This window comes from Pygoscelis adeliae, unplaced genomic scaffold (assembly GCF_000699105.1).
Source record: "Pygoscelis adeliae isolate BGI_AS28 unplaced genomic scaffold, ASM69910v1 Scaffold179, whole genome shotgun sequence".
In the NCBI taxonomy this organism is placed as follows: domain Eukaryota; kingdom Metazoa; phylum Chordata; class Aves; order Sphenisciformes; family Spheniscidae; genus Pygoscelis; species Pygoscelis adeliae.
Genome location: NW_008825612.1, coordinates 2,561,655 through 2,578,978, shown reverse-complemented (window position 1 = coordinate 2,578,978; position 17,324 = coordinate 2,561,655). Strand labels below are relative to the sequence as shown.

At 42.4% G+C, this 17,324-nt stretch overlaps 1 protein-coding gene across 1 annotated transcript in view; it reads right to left on the bottom strand.

The window, feature by feature from the left end:
• Window positions 1-1,288: 1,288 nt before the first annotated feature.
• The window catches only part of DHRS7 (dehydrogenase/reductase (SDR family) member 7), a 20,667-nt gene continuing 4,631 nt past the window's right edge, over window positions 1,289-17,324 (bottom strand). Inside the window, exons 4-9 of the mRNA XM_009332758.1 lie at window positions 12,654-12,689; window positions 11,025-11,131; window positions 9,788-10,027; window positions 3,945-4,067; window positions 2,238-2,453; window positions 1,289-1,490 (exon numbers count right to left, since the gene is read on the bottom strand). Coding sequence (XP_009331033.1) covers window positions 1,455-1,490; window positions 2,238-2,453; window positions 3,945-4,067; window positions 9,788-10,027; window positions 11,025-11,131; window positions 12,654-12,689 — 758 coding nt within the window. The 3' untranslated portion in view covers window positions 1,289-1,454. The remainder of the gene's footprint in view (window positions 1,491-2,237; window positions 2,454-3,944; window positions 4,068-9,787; window positions 10,028-11,024; window positions 11,132-12,653; window positions 12,690-17,324) is intronic.

Genomic DNA, 17,324 nt, shown 5'->3' with positions numbered 1-17,324 from the left:
TTAACTGTGGTTTGTGAAATGTGCCACAGGAACTGGCGCGTTAGCCAGTGACATGAACCTTCCGCTCCTCCAGAACAGCATGAGACGAGACACTTGTCGTCATTTGATCAGTCTTTCTTCTTTTTTTCCAGACTGTAGTTTCCATCTTTGTTAAATGTCATGTTAAAAACGTCACCCTTAGCCTGGTCTCTGCTACGGTTGGAAAGTTTCAATAATTTATAAATGGGCTGTTATTATTTTATTACCACTCGATGATACAAGAATTTTTCTTAGCTGGATAGCGTGTGGCCTGAGGTACATCCAAACACTTCTGAGGCCTCTGTCAACAGCAAGAAGGTCACCAAGCTTGTAAGTACAGATGAGTTACCACCACAGGGGTCCTTCTGGCTAACGGTTGAATTGGGCGTCAGTGGGATGGTAAATGTTTTAAAAAGTGCAGTCCTCAGTTCCTCATGGCTGTTGCTGCCCAGTACAGCACCAGTACCATTGAGATTGGCCTCTGCTCGGTACAGAAGGGCCCGTTTCTGACCGAGCTGGGAACTCGGCTTCTATGTCACGCTTAAATTGCCTATAATGCAATGTCTGCCCTCATTCAGCTCTGACGCAAGCCAGTACTGGTGTCTTGGCTGTAAGCAACCATCTGCTGCGAATGGGTCTCTCATTAATAGCGTGCCCCCTCCTGTAGCCAGAGGCTGTTCTGCTACAGGAACTTTCCCCTGCTCCTCTCTCCAGGGTGCTCATGTAGACTTAACAAGGCTGAGTACTGCCTACGACAGGGCTCCCAATTACACCGTCACCCTCTCCCTTCCCCGCTGCCCCGTCCTCAGACTTCACAGAACCACCAGAAGACTGAGGACTCTGCTGTGGTGCTGAGACACCTGGATTAAGTACTTCTAAATGTTGTGCCAGAAGCTAAGGGATTTGGCCCTAAATACACGTGAGGATGATATACATTTTGCTCTCAGACCACCTGTACAGCAAAGGTGAAATATAATCTCCTTTTCCCCAAGGAACACTTCGCAAACGCAGACTGTACAGCCCTTACCCTTTGTACCACAAGCTTCTACCTGTGGGGTGTTTTTTTTTTTTTTTTTCCTCTCAACATCCATTAAGAATGAAAGTGAGGGAAACACAATCCTGTGGGTATATAATTTTTAGCCTGCTCACCAAGTATTTGCCAAGGTCCTAACAGCAGAAAAACAAAACAATAGTGCCTGGCCTCTTCCCTCTCAGTTCTTGTAAGCTTAAAAATTCAGCCTGTAGGAGTTTGGCATGAAACAGGTATGTGTAGAAAGAGGTTTTTTTTATTTAGTCAAATGTGTATACAGCTTGATAGACTTGTCAAGTTACATGATGACAGAGGTACAACAGATAAAAAAAGCTTTTGTTTGCAGTCACGCAATATGAAGAGTTTCTCAGCCTTAGCACAAGCAGGATTTTGTACACGTTTGTCCTTACTTCTTCTTTCTTGAGTAAGAGGCGTCAGCATCCTGGAGCGAGAGTACATTAAATGTATTTCTCCCCCCCTTATTTAAGTCCTTCACCCACAGTGTTATTTTGCTTGAAACAGCTTGTGACAGTGGGCAGTTACAGTGTGGAAGTAGGAAGTTTTAAGTTGCACGTGCCACCCTTCTTTTTGTGTTTCCCACTTTTGGAGTACTTTAACATGGGGTTTTTTTGTACCAAGTTCAACAAAAACACAGTAAGAAAAATACGATCTACCAAGCAGTATTGCAAGAGCAGAACACCGCGCTGCACATCTGTCTTCTGGGAAGCGAATGCGAGTGAAGAGCCCTGACAGACGGTAGTATTGCTTAACTAATTCTGGGAGGTGCTCAGATTACGTGCCCGATGTAAGAACTAGGCACAGCAGAGGAAGAGATTTTCAACAGTCTTAATTCCAAGCTGCATTAATAATTTACACTAGTGACTTATAGCTCAGGTTTGCGTTAATGCCGAGTTCTGAACTTGCAGCCCGTGCGATGAAGATCAGAGCCAGGCCTCTGGCACTACCAGACGTACTGACGTCCCCGTCCTGTGATGTCACCACACCGCAGTAATTCTAGACTACCAGGCGTGCAGCGACGGAGCCTGGCCTGGCATCGGCTGCTAGGGAAGGGAGGAGGGGAAAAAGGAAGGGGATCCAAAAGGCAATCCCAACATTCCCATGGCTAAGGAGTCTGGCAGCAGAGTAAAAAAAGGAAGCAAGCAAGCAAAGGAGAGAGGAATAAACTTACCACTCCGCTCTTAAAGTTCTGTATCCTCCTCTTGCCCATTCTGTTCATCAGCCACCAAGCCCAAGTGGGTGCGTACTGCCAGAGGTAGCAAACGGCCAGATAGGGGTGGTCACTGATCCAAGCCTCCTTCAGGTCGTTGGCTGCGCTCACCAGGGTGAGCCGGACACAGCGGTTGGTTGGCATCTTGTGGGACTGATCACCGCTGTTCTCTATGGACTGGAGGGGAGAGAGAGAGGGCGAGGGGGGATTGTAAATGGACTTCTGTTTGCGGGAGAGAAAGGGCCAGGCTCTGTGCAACAGACATACTCCTCCCTGTTTCTCCACTGCGCACAAGGAGAATAACCCAGCCCGTACAGCAGAGACCAGGGCTGGGGAACCCACCCCTCGCTGTCCTAATCCTCTAGTTTTCAGTGTGGGAACACTTACCGCCTTCCTTTAGCACACATGCTTAAATAAAGCACCCTTTTAATTAATGCCTCGATTGATGGGTCGAAGGTGGTTAAAAAAAAATGGATCTCCAAACTCTGTCCTACTTCAGCACTGCTTCTACTTTATCGTGAAACGGATCTATCAGAACAAGTTACCCGTTCTGCAGCTGAGGGCTCTGAGAAATGGGAACTTCCCTGTTCCCAGCTGCCTACCCCATTATATGCTACAAGTTAACCAGTAACCAAGTTAGTAGATGAGGCCACGTTCCCCATTAACTTAAATATTCTTGCCAGCCCTGCTCTGTGGGCAGCCACCTCAAACAAGAGAAAAGCAACAGGCTTCTTCAGTGGCAGGGATGTCTTAACTCGAAGTCTTGTCCACATGTTATCACTCAGTGAACGCAAGCCACAGCCCTGTGAATTTATATGCATTTCACTCCAGCAGTAACAGACTGCTCGATCGATCTGTTCTTCTGTTTCCCAGAGCAAAAGCAATTCTGGTCTAGGTTCGGCCTTCCTCCTAGGTCTTTTGCCATGCTGAAGTCTGAGGAATGTGCTTTGCAAGCTTTCCAGATTGCTCAAAAAGTTCATCTTTTCTTTCACGGAATTATGAAGTACTGCAAGCCAAAAATCCTTTCAGAACTTGATTCAACAATGGGAGATTCCCCCCCCCCCCAGCTGGTGGGTTATCCTGAGCTTTAAATTGATTGAATTTAGGACAGATTACATTTTGACATATCATAACAATTTTTGCCAGCTACTTTGTTAGACAGCCTTTATTAAAAGCAATTGTGCAGTTGGAAGGTTTTGTTTTTTCCTCCTTGAACAATCACTAACAGGAAAAGAATGCATGCCTCGCATCAGCTGACTCCAGTGGCTTTGCCAACAACAGCGTCAACCGAACAGGGGACACGGTGCCTAGGGCAAACAAAGAGCTACCTGTGCAGAAAGGACAGCATCCTGCACGCAGAATTGCGTCCAGAAAATCCTGGCCTTTCCCCCAAAAGTGCAGCAGGGCGGCTGTAGAGTAGATTTAACTAGACTTGGATTGTATGTGATGGAAGAGAGAAGGCATTAACAACTCTCAAGCTTTATTTTCATTTGATACGGACTTTACACCAAACAATTACAAGACTATGCATAGTTCTGCACCAATCAAAGCATTTCTTGGTAAGAAGGTGAGGTTAGTGTTTGCTAGGAGGAGAAAAAGAAAAACCACGAAAGGATCCCTGGGCCTGCAGCAAAAGCTGGACGTATCACAACAGAATTGAGTCCTTACCTTTGCAAGATTCTCCGTAAAGACATTTTGTATAATCTTAGACTGTACAGGCCCCGGGCATATGTTGATAATACTTATCTCAGGGTAGTCAGTCAGCTCAGTCCGAAGAGAATTAAAAAAACCCTAGAAGAAGAGATTATAATGTAATCTTCCTTTGCTGTATTTCTGCTTGTAGCAAGGTTTAACTGACTACATATTTTTCATACCAACTCTATGCTGTAAAGATAACGGTATTCCACTAAAAGCAATTCCTACTACTTTGTTTGACTCTGCATATTCATTGCTGTATTTCCGCTTGTAGCAAGGTTTAACTGACTACATATTTTTCATACTAACTCTATGCTGTAAAGATAACGGTATTCCACTAAAAGCAATTCAAATTTGCAAAGTATTTGCAAAGTATTTGCAAAACAAAGCAATACTACTTTGTTTGACTCCGCATATTCAATGGCTAATTTAAAATTTTATCCGTAGTTACAGACATTGATATATAAATCAGTGAGGAATCTATCCCTGACTTCCCAACTACACAATCATTTCTCTAAACTACAGCCAGGTTCTGCTGTCTCTGTACTGAGGACGAGCCTCACTTTTGGTAGCGGAAGTGCCACCAATCATAAGAACTGCGATATCATGGAAATTATCTTTGGCAGGTGAGTTGCTCTTTGTGGTGAGATGAAAGATTTTAAGTTGTTTCTATTGAGTAAGTGGCATTAGTTTTCTATAAGAGAAGGAGGAAAACTTTTCAGCGTATTAAGTCAAAGGTGCACCCTGATATTTTAGGGGGTAATTCTGCACCACTGAATTCACCGCAGAATTTGAAATTTGCATCCACATAGATAGAAATCTTATTTCAGCTCAGGAATATGCTACTAGTGTGTCTAAGTTAAACTGTAATCACAAAAGCTGCAAATATTTCTTTTCTTTAAGCTAAGAGGATACAAGTTTTTTTTAAACTCTGCAGCAACTCACATTTAGATAGCAACTATTATGGGGAACATGATCGTTCAGGAAGGTGCTTCCTACCAAAGCTGCTGGTCAAGCACTGTAGAGCGATGATTTAGCAAGCACCACATCACGTTTTATCTTTGACCTGGTTAACAACAGTTCCCTCTATTTATTCTAACACATAATTTTGTGTCACAACAGAGACAGAGTGAGTGCAGACTGATAAAACTTCTCCCACTGTAGTAAAAATTTATAGTTTGCACTCCCATCCAGCTCGGGAAGAGGGCTGGCTGAGCCAGAGCTCTGAACCGCATTGCGACACAGGGCTAGAGTCAGTCAGATATGCTCCTGTGATGACATGGAAGTCGTCAACTGGGGCAATCCACTAAAGCTAAGCAATGAGTTGCACACCGGTGCACACCTATTACCAAGAACATGGGCTCTCATTTCCAAATTGCTGGTGACTAATTCCAGCTTATAGATTGCATACAGGCTTTGCAGTTACGTGCTGTAAAAACACTGACCATCTATTTCAAGTTATAAGTACCTGCAGGCCCCACAACTAGTATCAGATCTTCACAGCATGCTATCGAAGCCTGGACATGTGTAGCTTCTAGAGGAGTAGGTTCTAACATAAAGACACTTATGTGCCCAGAAGTCTGCTTCTGGACACATCGGGAAGCATCTCGGATCTGCAAACCACCCAGTTGTTTTGGATTAAAAACCCGGGCCCTCCCCTAGATTACCTCCTGCCCCGAGAGGAGCCTCCTCCACCCCTGGTGCATACCTTCAGATGTGGCCCCAATACAGCTGTGCTTTATCCACCACTCTAGGCTAATGCTACAGCCCAGACCTGTACTTTCCACATCCCCTCCTTTCCCCAAGGGGTCCTACACCCGCTTATCTCAGAAAAAGCCCCTTAACCCCCAAGTTGTGCAGTCCTGTCACACATTTTGTGCTGTCAGTCCAGCTGGGGACTGTAAAAAGTACAGTCAAAAGTAAAAAGTATTTTACTTTTAACAAGTAAAAAGACACTAGATCCCAAGGGGAGAATGTCATGAGCATGGCCACTTGAGTGAGGGGATGACATGGTACTGCTCCTTGGTCACAGGAGTGCTTTGCATCCTCTTCACCCAGCAACGACTGGAAGTCCAGGCTCTCGTAGAAACACAGCCTGAACAGCAGCCTACGCAGCTATCTTCCCTCCTTTGGGCAGTCGTTAGTTATTCCATCAACACTGAACCGCACGAGCAGGACTAAGCGAGAGCTCTCCCAGCCCACGCTCCCTTATCACTCCCTGGTGATTTGGTGAGGAACAGAACTGCCTCCCATTTTGCCTGAAGGAGACAAACTCAAGATGTACTTCCAGGAGTCGAGGAGGTAGAAGGGTGCGTGTCTGGGAATGCTGTGATAGAAAGGAAGCCAGAAACATTGCTCGATCACTTGTGACAAAGCACCTACACCAGCTTACATGCTGGGAGGCTTCTGGGATACAAATTCCACCTAAAAATGGGCTGAGTAGCCACACGAAGGCACGCAACAGCAGGCAGCTCCGTAGGCAACTTCAGACACCTTCCTGCAGAGGGCACTGGCGCTGGCACACTGCACTCTCAGACTGCTGCTTCTCGCCAGGTATTACAAAGGGAGCCTTGCTGACCTGAGCAAGTTGCAAGATACCAAACGCTGAGCATTGGTCCAGTGAGCTTATGTTATCTTTGGAGATCCTGTCTACACAGTAGCCAGCCACAGGGCTGCTGAGGCTTTTTTCAGAGTGCTGTTTGAGTAGCACCGTCAAAGTCAGTGCTATTTCATTAAAGGGTTGCACGGCCTGTGACCGAGATCACAGCGAGTTCCTGTTTCTGCTCTGTGGCCATTCTGCTATCCCCCTCCACCTCAAGGGGTTTGTGTGCCCGCTCCTTCCGAGTGCAACAGTTCCAAGTTCTTACACCATGGAAGAGGCGCGGTCTTCACCAGCAACACAGGATGGCCAGGGCACTTGCTCAGCTGAAATCCTGGCTGACACAGGCTGAACAGAGCCTCTTGAAGACCAGAATCTTACATACTCTCAGTCCCCTCTGGAGGATCTATCTACAGTATACACAGGTTCTCCAATTCCAGCACTTATCTTACGATATCCAAAGGTAAGTGGTATGAAATTCCTGCACGTCCTCCCAGAAGAGAAACTTAAAATTCCTAAGTAAGAAAAGAAAGCGCTCTCTTCTTTAAATTCAGGCAGGAGCAGACCCAGGTTTGGCAGCAGTAAAGCAACTGAAGTGCAAGGGGAAGAATCTGAGTGTTTCCACCAAGCCCAGACTGAAGCCAGCTCTGACATACAGACACAGGGTGTGTGGAACAGGAACTGCTTTAAGCCATCTCTGTGCCTTTCCAGCTTAGCGACCAAATCCTAGAAGATGCTGAAGACGGCAAGGCTGAACTGACTCCTACTACAACAAAAACATCTAGAAATTCCCCTAATGACAAGAGACTGAACAAAGAGAGTAGCAGTTGCTGCTCAGTGCAGTCCATGTGCTTTAATATTAGACAAGTTCCTGATTAAGGAACATTTTGAAGGCCACCATTTCCACTCCACATGCCACCTATTATATGAATTACAACTAGATGAATGGCACATGATCTCCATAAGCATCATCACACTAGGAGAGAAACCACATCAGTGAGATGCAGACTCCCATGGACTTGACTCATGCTCTTACAGCACTCCCAGAACTGAAATAAAGGGTAATTTCATCAGTAGAACATTGTTATCAAGAATTCCAGTTGGCACGAATCAAGGCACGATTGTTTCAAGAACAAATTAATTCTTAACAGAATTCCTTCCTTCCTCCTCCAACTGCCATTTAAAAGAAATATATAAAAAAAACCAACAACAACACACAAACAGAACAAAAGGAGGAGGGACTTTTTCAAAAAAAGGCATAATTAAGATTGCAGCATTAACTGTGTCAGCTGTGGTAGACTCCAAGACATGAATTAAAAAAAAAAAACACAAAAAACACCATAATACACGTATTCAAGCCAGACAGGCACACATATTTAATAACTGGTGGCCAAAATGCAATCTTCATTTCAAGAAGATCTTAGAATACAGGTTGATACATGCTGGGAAAACACAACAGGAAAAGCATCACTTTATGCTTTGCCTTATTTTTCCCCTACCCTCTCTCTAGCCATTTCTTCTTGGTCATCATCAGAGATGAGCTACCTGCCATTCCTACAGACTTCCTTTACCTGAACTGTACTGGTGAAGTTTGATATTTAAAAAAAGCTTTTCTAGTTTTTCGGGGTTTCATGCCCACATCTAGCCGTAACTCCAGACTGACAAGAGACTCTCAGACCGAGTCTCTTCAAAATCTGTATCGCAAATCACATGTTTTAAACACCTGCAATTAGTAGTTGCAGAATTACTGTGAAAGAAACAAGAAAGGAGGTTTGGAGTCTGGCCTGGTTACTGAGCAGAGGTAGAAACCAACAACGATATAAGCAGTTCAGTTTTAGCTTATTTTTAATTAATCCAGAAATTTTAGTAAACTATCTCTTTAAAGCTTCTTCCATGCTCTCGATCTCAGCATGAGATTCAGAGTTCTGAGAATTTTTAAAGCAACACGTGAATTCCTTGTGCTCTGCAACTAATTAGCCATGCTTAGACGGGCTACACCACACCCAAAAGATAATTCAACTGAAAGAACACTTAATAAGTAAAGGAGCATAAAGGGAATTCATGCTTCTGCTCATTGCATTCTTCTAATTTAAATCTACTATACTTAAACCAAAAGCTGGCAATTTCATCGCTGCCACTCAAGTGAAGAGCAGCAGATCTCTCCCTGTCACTAACTGAAAACTTTTTATTAACAGAGACCTGTCGCTGTCTTCTACATCTTCACTCTTTCAAGTGTCTAGTGGCTTTGCAGTGTCAGCCACTTGTTACATTTTTGTTGTTGTTAGTCAAATTGTGAAAAAGATATTGATCTAATAGCTTAAGCAAAAGTTATTTACCCTGTTTATGTGCTTAAATCCAGCAGGGAGTAAGAAGGTGCCAGTTTTTTTAAGTCATCACTGAGCACAACTGAAGTTTATTTTAGCGAGATCAAAATGTACATTAGCAGGAAGTCAAACAGTGGTGAAAGACAAATATGTCTAAATAAGTTTACTAGTTAAACAAATGATTCCTCAATGATACAGGCAGTCTTTTTTCCCCAGATACTTTTCTGAGCTCTTCTTTCATATTTTTCTACGCAAGTGAGACTACTTTCAAAAACTCTTCCCAAGCAATACTGAAGAGTGAAGTGTTATGCAGAAAATAACTTCCTAAGACACTATGAGCCGCCAGTTCTTCACACCACAGCAAGATTCAGAACTGCTGGGAAGATTTGTTCGGATGTTCCCAGCTGGATCAGGAATTCTCATTTCTCCGAGTAGTCCGCTTTACCGCTCATTGTTCTCACTTCACTGTCCTAAAGATTTTCTGTAGTCTTAAAACTCTCACCAGTGACTTTTCCTCCCCAGCTGAATTAAGATGAGAACATTAGGGCTTCTGTATGCAACAGAATAATCCTCTGATTTAGGTATTCCTTCATCTGAAGGCCAGAGGCTAAGGTCTTGTGTTTCACATTGGAATTTAACTACGTAGTGGTTAGGCCCAACTAAGACGGCATTTGAATTTTAGTCAGGAAAATAAATCGACACTGGGAGCTGAGATATTGTGCGTTTCAGAGCAAATTGATTTTAAAGGACTTTCAAAACCTGAGAAGGCTACATACGCTGTGTGCAACATCAGGGGAGACGTGTTTTCTGCACAGAATAAAGTCCTCTGCTACAGCACTAACTGATGCTGGTCTATTACACAAGACTTAATTAATCTCAGAAATTTAACTTACCTGCAGAGCATGCTTGCTGGCACAGTACCCGGAGGCAAGAGGAGCTCCCATGATACCCATCACACTGCTCACAGTAACAACCTTTCCTTTTTTCCTTTGGATCATGTGATTCAGGACGTGTTTTGTTAAAGAGATTGTACCTAGGTAGTTGAGTTCCATTATGGCACTGTAGACATCCAGGTTTGTATCCACGAACAGAGAGCGTTGGGAACGTCCACCGTTGTTGACCAAAACATCAATCTCAGGAAAGATACAATGATTATTAATGTAACACATTTCCTTTAACACTTGCGCTTCCTCAAGCAAGCGTTAAGTGACCATTCTCTCTCTAGTGTCATCTCTGCCATACACAAGTAAGATGTATCAGCTGCTGAAGAAGTTTCAGCAGTTGCTCTCCCCCGCTAGACTTCCCCTTGGAATTGAAGGATGGCTAATTTTGAGCTGAGTCAACAAAACAGGAATACAGTGTTTGATGCCAAACTCCTAGTACAGGAACACTGGCAGCTGGAAAGTTGTTTTCCACGCAGCATTTTTTTTAACCCTACTGCACTGTAGCAAATAACACAACGCTCAGGTCCTGCAAGGTGACCTCTGAAAATACATTTTCTGCAAAAATAGAAACCAACTAGAGTAAAGAACAGAAGAAACAAATCTAGTACCAACAATTTCACTGTGCAACCAAAATATCAAATATGGACTAAAGGCCTAGCGTGAAGCTTTGCACATTGCACTTAACGTCAGTTAGATCTGACTGCTATTGTTTTAGTGGCGTACTCTGGACTAGCAATCCAGAAAGCTATGCACAAAACAAGGAAAACAATTGTGCCTGGTGTCCAGTTTTGTCCTGTATGGCGCTGAACCCAAATTATATGCATTACTGAAGCTACCAAATAAAGGTTCTGAATTTCATACACAATTTTAAGCCCTAAATGTACAGCTGAGGATTGTTCCAGTTGGTCCAGAAATTCAATGACATCAATGAAGTGAATTTTTAGTTCTTGGTAATAACCAGTGATTATTTGTTCATTGCTGCATCTCTGTAAAGCCTGCTGAAACCCAGAAGCAAGCAACAGAAGGGATGGAAGTTCAGGTACTTTTTGGCAAGTTTAATACTGAAACTTAAGAAAGATGTAGACGCTGCTGAATTTACCATACAATAGAATAGAAGTGAAATACGAACATAAATGCAGGTATAGGAGACAGAAGAAAGAAGTTTAACCCCAGAAGCACACCTTACCTTGCCAAAATGCTTAAGAACACTGTTGGTAGCAGCTTCATGAGAGCTTCTATCAGTCAAGTCAAGACGCAGAACAAGGATATCTTTTTCACTCAAGCCGCTGATCTCTAAAAACAACCATAAAGCAAATGGGAACCAGTAAGACTGCTAACGTAACAATTGTGGGAAATGTAATGTGCTTTTAAACATCACATTTTCACTAAAAAGACACCAAGAAACCACAACATTAAGTTGGAAATAAAATGCTTGCTTTGTTTTCATTTTGATCTCCACATAGAATCCATTTTCAATGTTTCTATGAAGTCTTTCTTTTCTCATCATTGCGTTTTTGCTTGTGAAAAGCTTGACTTTATTAGATAGGCTCGTGTAGCACAATATAGACAATTCACTTCTCCAAATAAATTGCAGTAGTTGGCAGTAACATGCAACAGGATTATTTGATACTGAAATTTTTCACTGAGCCATTCGGGAGCACAGCGTACTGGCAGCCTTGACACTTTGCTTGCATGTTAACTGGTCAAGCATGTTTATTCCTGACAGTAGGACTAGTACAATTTAGACCCCAAACACAACATATATACATGAGTAGCTATGAGGCAAAGTCTAGAGAAGCTAGGTTATTGGGGGATTATTGGAGGAGGTAGAAGGTTTTTGTTTAACCGACAGCTTTTAATATATCCATCTCCTGAAATAAAAGTCAGCTGTCATCAAGTTCAAGCCTTCATGCTGAGTGTTTCTACCACTGTCTCTTCAGAACAACTGACCTTTTCCATAGAAAGTATTTCTTGAGCAGTGATTTGCTACCCTGGGGTTTTGGGGCAGATGACTCACAAAAATAAAGTCATCAATGTTAATCTTTTCAGGTTTTTTTTAACTACACATAACGATTTTTTAACTTTATTTATACTAGTTTGATAGTGCTATTTTTCTTTCTAAATTGATTCGTAGCCACAACTAAGTGTACCTGCTCCCCTTTAAGCAGCTGCCCTCTTTAGAGAGACTAAGGCTCTGACTTTTTAATTACTATTTCTTGCATATACAGGTAAGGTCGAACTCTGTCTTTACAGTGATGTACAAATCAGGAGGTTACTTAAATCCGTAAGTTGCCTCTGTTCAAAGGTCACTACTATTTAGGCTACTGGTTATAATAAACCCATCTGGCTGGTTTAAAGCTACCAGTATTTCCATTTATTGCTCCCTCCAACCCCTCCACGTGCGTTTTCCCCTCCATTTCTTCTAGAAAGACAGCAGTAAAATCCATAGTTTAAACTACCCTCTCAGAGACAACACTCTACCTCATGCTCCCTCAAGCAGATTTGCGCAGTTGAAGCCTACCGGGACGTGGGATGTTTCCGCTGCAGATTAACAAGACCACACGGTCAACCCAGCCAAGAAAGCTACACAGGGGAAAAGAAAAAAGTAGAGGAAGAGACATAGTGCTGATAAGGAAGGAAGCACTCTTTTATATGATGTAAGAAACTTGGCTTCAGGAAATACCAAACCAGAGGCCTAGTTCTTTTGGTGCAATCAGTAGTCCGGTCTGATTTCCACCCCCCAAAGCACTCAGACCATGCATCTCCATCAGCCCCCTTACTTCTTTTCTAGGGTGAGGAATCCTTGTCTAGTCACTCCTCAGACAACTTTTACAAAGCTTCAAACGTTCTTGTTACCCTTTTTCTAAAACTTCTTCTACCATCCACCCATCCCCTTGTTTTTCTGGCAGATGACTAGAACTGTGCACATGTTGAAGGCATCTACATGTCCCAATTTATACATTGTTGGAATGGTGTTCTCCATTCCTTTTACTAATAACCCCTAATATTCCACTTCCTTTTTTACCTGCTACCGAACTGATGTTTTTAAAGGGAACAATTATGATAACGCAGAAAAACACTTGCTCCCAAATGGGAAACCTCAGTTTAGAGTTCATCCTTTTACACAACTGCTAACATACATTAGTTAACATCCTCTAGTGAAGTGTCTCCAGCTGCAAAGTGAATTGCACATGGCCACCAGCATTTGGATGCAACATATCTGAAACCACGCGCTCAAAGCTCAGTCTACCCAGAACAAAGGCCACTTTCACACAGCTGTGTGTATTTTCTGGAGGCCTTTTAGTGTCTCCTTACATAGCAGCTTTACACTACATGACTTCTTGTCGGGATCAAACTGTCCAACCACCAAGCAGCAGGTCTTCTGACTGACATTTTCCTATCAAGCAATCATGGGCTGCCTCTTCCCTCTTGATGGTTCATTAAGTTCTAGTTACTTTTTAACTAAATCATGGTAACAAAGCCAACTTGTTTTTTTGAAAGACAGCTGCATAAGTAATGCTGACTTAGTTGATGGTTCATTAAGTTCTAGTTACTTTTTAACTAAACCATGGTTACAATCACCCAAAGCCAACTTGTTTTTTTTTGAAAGACAGCTGCATAAGCAATCCTGACTTAGAATAATACTTTGTTACGACATCAAGTGTACCCCTCCTTCCCCTAGGGTCCCCTAGAGGATTTCAGATCAACAACTCTTTTCAATACATGTTAATCCAAGATAGCAGTTTCTCCTAACACAATAAACACTATTACTCAGCATAGACCCTTTATTTCCCAGCTCTGCAGCACTTCCTCTTCCATCTTTTATTTCTATCTTGTATAATGCCCTTTAACAGAACATGAGCTTTTAGCAGAGGCTGAACAACATGACCTCCTGAGGTCCATTCTAACCTCAATTACTGTATAATTCTATAATTTATAGATTGTCTGTCATTCATTTGGCCCATCTATATTTAAATCATATTTGAGCTTTGTCAAACCAAGAAACACGCCCCCATCTACCTCTTTTTTTTTTTTTAAGGCTTTTGAGAGAAAACAGCCTCCAAAATTACTGGTGAAATTCAACTCATGCTGCAGAGAGCGGTTTGGGGAAATACAGAAGCCACTTACAGGAACCATGTAAGTTATACAAGTTGTTTTCTCTCCCTTCTGCAGAGAAGTGTTGAGTTGGCATATGCATGACTCAACAGGTATTACCATAGCCTTTACAGTACTTTCCTTCTCTCTCTCTCCTTCAGCTTTTAAGCAGTGTAGAATGCGTGAACGTGTATCATAGGGTGGTGTCTCTGAATTTTGAACAAGGTAAATGTGCTTGCTTCTGACATTAATATGAAAATTATCTAGTTAAGTTGCTGCTGTGTATAGCATCTACAGCTGGCATGTTAAAGCCTATTAGCTCCAATTATGCCATAGAATTCAGCCAAATTCAAGTTGATGTTACATGTTGCAGCTCAATCTTAATCCATCCCATGCTACTCAAACCTTACAGAATACTCTTGAACTCAATTGCAAAAAGAAAACATGCAGGTGGAAGCAGGGACAAGCCACCCAGGAAGCACATGGACCCACTGCCCAAGCATGCAAGGATGGAATAGGAAGATCAACACTCAAGAGAGTTGAAACTGGTGAGGAATGTGAAAGGCAACAAGGGCTTCATAGGTACAGCATCAACAAAAGCAAGACCAAAGACAGAGTGAGCTCATTGCTGAATAGGGATGGTGATGAAGTGACGAAGGGCACAGGAAAAACATGAGGTACTCATTGCCTTCTTGGCCTTAGTCTTCACTGGCAAGATCTCCTCTCAGGTCTCCCACACTCCTGAGGCTAGACTCTGGGGGAAAGAAATACTACCAGCGTCAGAAGAAGACCAAGTTAGGGACAAACTGCACATATAAGCGAGGCAATATATACATCCAAGATTTACAAGAGCTGACCAATGTCACTCATCTTTGGAAGGTACTTGGTAAGTGAAGTAGCTCCCCAGAGATTGGAGAAAACCAAATGTCACACAGCCTAACCTAAATCCTTGGGAAAATTACGTGGCAATTCCTCCTGAAAGCAATTTCCAAGTACATTAAGGACAAGAAGGTGACTGGGAAAAGCCAGCATAGATTTAGCATGGACATATACTGCCAGACCAAATTAATTGCTTTCTGCGATGAGATGACTGGCTCTGTGAACAAGGGGAGAGCAGTGGATGTTGTTTACCTTGACTATGTAGCTTTCTATGTTGTCATCCATAGCATCCTTGAAGCTATATTGGGGAAATTTGAGGGGTCCAGATGAGTGGACTACAATGCAAGTATAAAAACAGGCTGGATCACCAGGCCTGAAGAATAACAACCAACCATTCAAAGTCTAACTGGTGGCCAGTTATAAGTGGTATCCCCCTCCATGATCAGTATCTTTTAATATCTTCATTAATGACTCAGATGATGGGACAAGACACAGGTTTTCAGCAAATTTTCAGTTAACATCAAGTTCAAAGGAACAGTTGCTATGCTGGAGGGGAGGACTGCTATTCAGAGGCATCTTAACAAGCTATAAGAACAGTCTGACAAACCTCATCTCAAAGTCAAATGCAAAATTTCACACCTGGGACAGAATAATGCCACACAGTACTGCCGGCCAACATCCAAATGGCTAGGTATCAGCTCTCCAAACAAGACCTGAGGTCCTGATGGAAGGACAACAGCAAGTTGAACATAAGTCAGCAATGAGCTCTGGCAATTACAAATGCTAGTGGGCTGCACTAGCAAGAGCAGACTGAGGGAAGTGACTTAAGTGCCTGCACTTAAAAACTGCGTCTGGAGTACTGTGTCCAGTTTTGGATCCCCCTAGGTTGAAGACAAATACTGATAAACTGGAGATAGTGTAGCATAAGGCCACTAAGATGGTTAGGGGGTCTAGCGCACATGATAATCAAGGAAAGGGGTGGAAAGCTGGGTTTATATAGCCTTGAGAGAAGAAGAAAGTGAGGGGAAGGGGGCCCAATTACTCTTTTCCACTACTTAAAGGCTGGCTATAGAAAATATGGAGTAACTATGTTCCTAGAGTTTCCAATATTCCTACTAATCTGACCTATAGTTAGAATGAAGTTCAGTAGCATATATTTGCAAAACACATGGCTACATAAGACTTTAAAGTTAGTATATACCACAGCTAAGACATTCACGGGGTTACTTCAAGTTGGCAGATGCAGAAGTTATCTTGCATAAATCTGCACCCTTGGTTCACATCAATTGAAATGATCCTTCTGAATATTCCTTAGCACATTGCACTCTCATACGAGTGTTGCCTGAAAATGGATATACAGGATTATGGCTCCTGCCAGCCTATCTAGTGTTATCAGTTTTGCAATGACAACAAACGGCCACAGACACAAATGTAGTTGCATACTTCTACTGACCACTAAATGTTGCGTCATATAGCATTGGAATTTTGCCATGATTACCACTTAACCATACTGTCACCTTATGTCCCTTGCTTCCTTTTGAAGATACCTATTTAGGTGACTGCTTTTTTGAAGCATCAGAAAATAGAAATAAGGAGTTGTGCACTTTTGAAGCTACTTGACAGATTTTCATAGTAGCCCGCTGCAACTTGTAGATTTTTAGAACTGTTTAGGTGCTAACCCAAGACAAACATTTCATTATTCACCAGCACTCGTTCCAAGTAAACTGTGGACATTCTGTCAACATTACCAGGAATGAATTGTCAGTGTCATAATATACTCAGTATAAAATACGGCATACTGAGCTACAGAGGATATATAGCCTGAAAAAGACATAATGTTAATCATGTTCAAAACTTCTATTTATCAACATGAATTATCTGTCTATCCCACTTGCTGTCAAGCCAGAAAACAGGAGGGAAAAAGAAACAGAAGGAATGAAGCCAGGCTACTAACTCAGCAGGTGTATGAAAGATAACTGGAAGAGTTAAACATTCCGCTTCACATTTGTTCCTCTTGATCTACAGGAGATCCTCTTTCTTGCACTTGCTCAGAACAACTTTTTCTGAACATTTCTATTCATTCCTTTTCCAAAGAGGAAAGTCAGTTGTCAGTCTGCCTGTAACATGGACAAACCTGAAGGAAAAAGACTTTTTAGTAGCATGCAGCTACATGGTTTGGTTCTTAATAGGATGATACCCCTCAGATTGTTTCCTCCATTCCCCACAGTATTTATTCCTTTTCTTAATCTAGTATCTTATGAGACAACTTGCAATTGATAATGAGATTTTTAGGTAACATTGGCTTATGAAGGAACTCATAATGCAAGTCTATACAAAGGCTTCTCACTCACGAAAAGAAAATACCAGCTTCAAACATACAGTGAAGCTACGTATAAAGTTTACTTTCATCATAAACTTTATTCCTGTGATATGTGGGTTAGTATTTCTGTGGCAACTCCATCACCGCAAGAGTGGAACGGCTTGCATGAAGCAGCAAGTTGTACTTACGAAG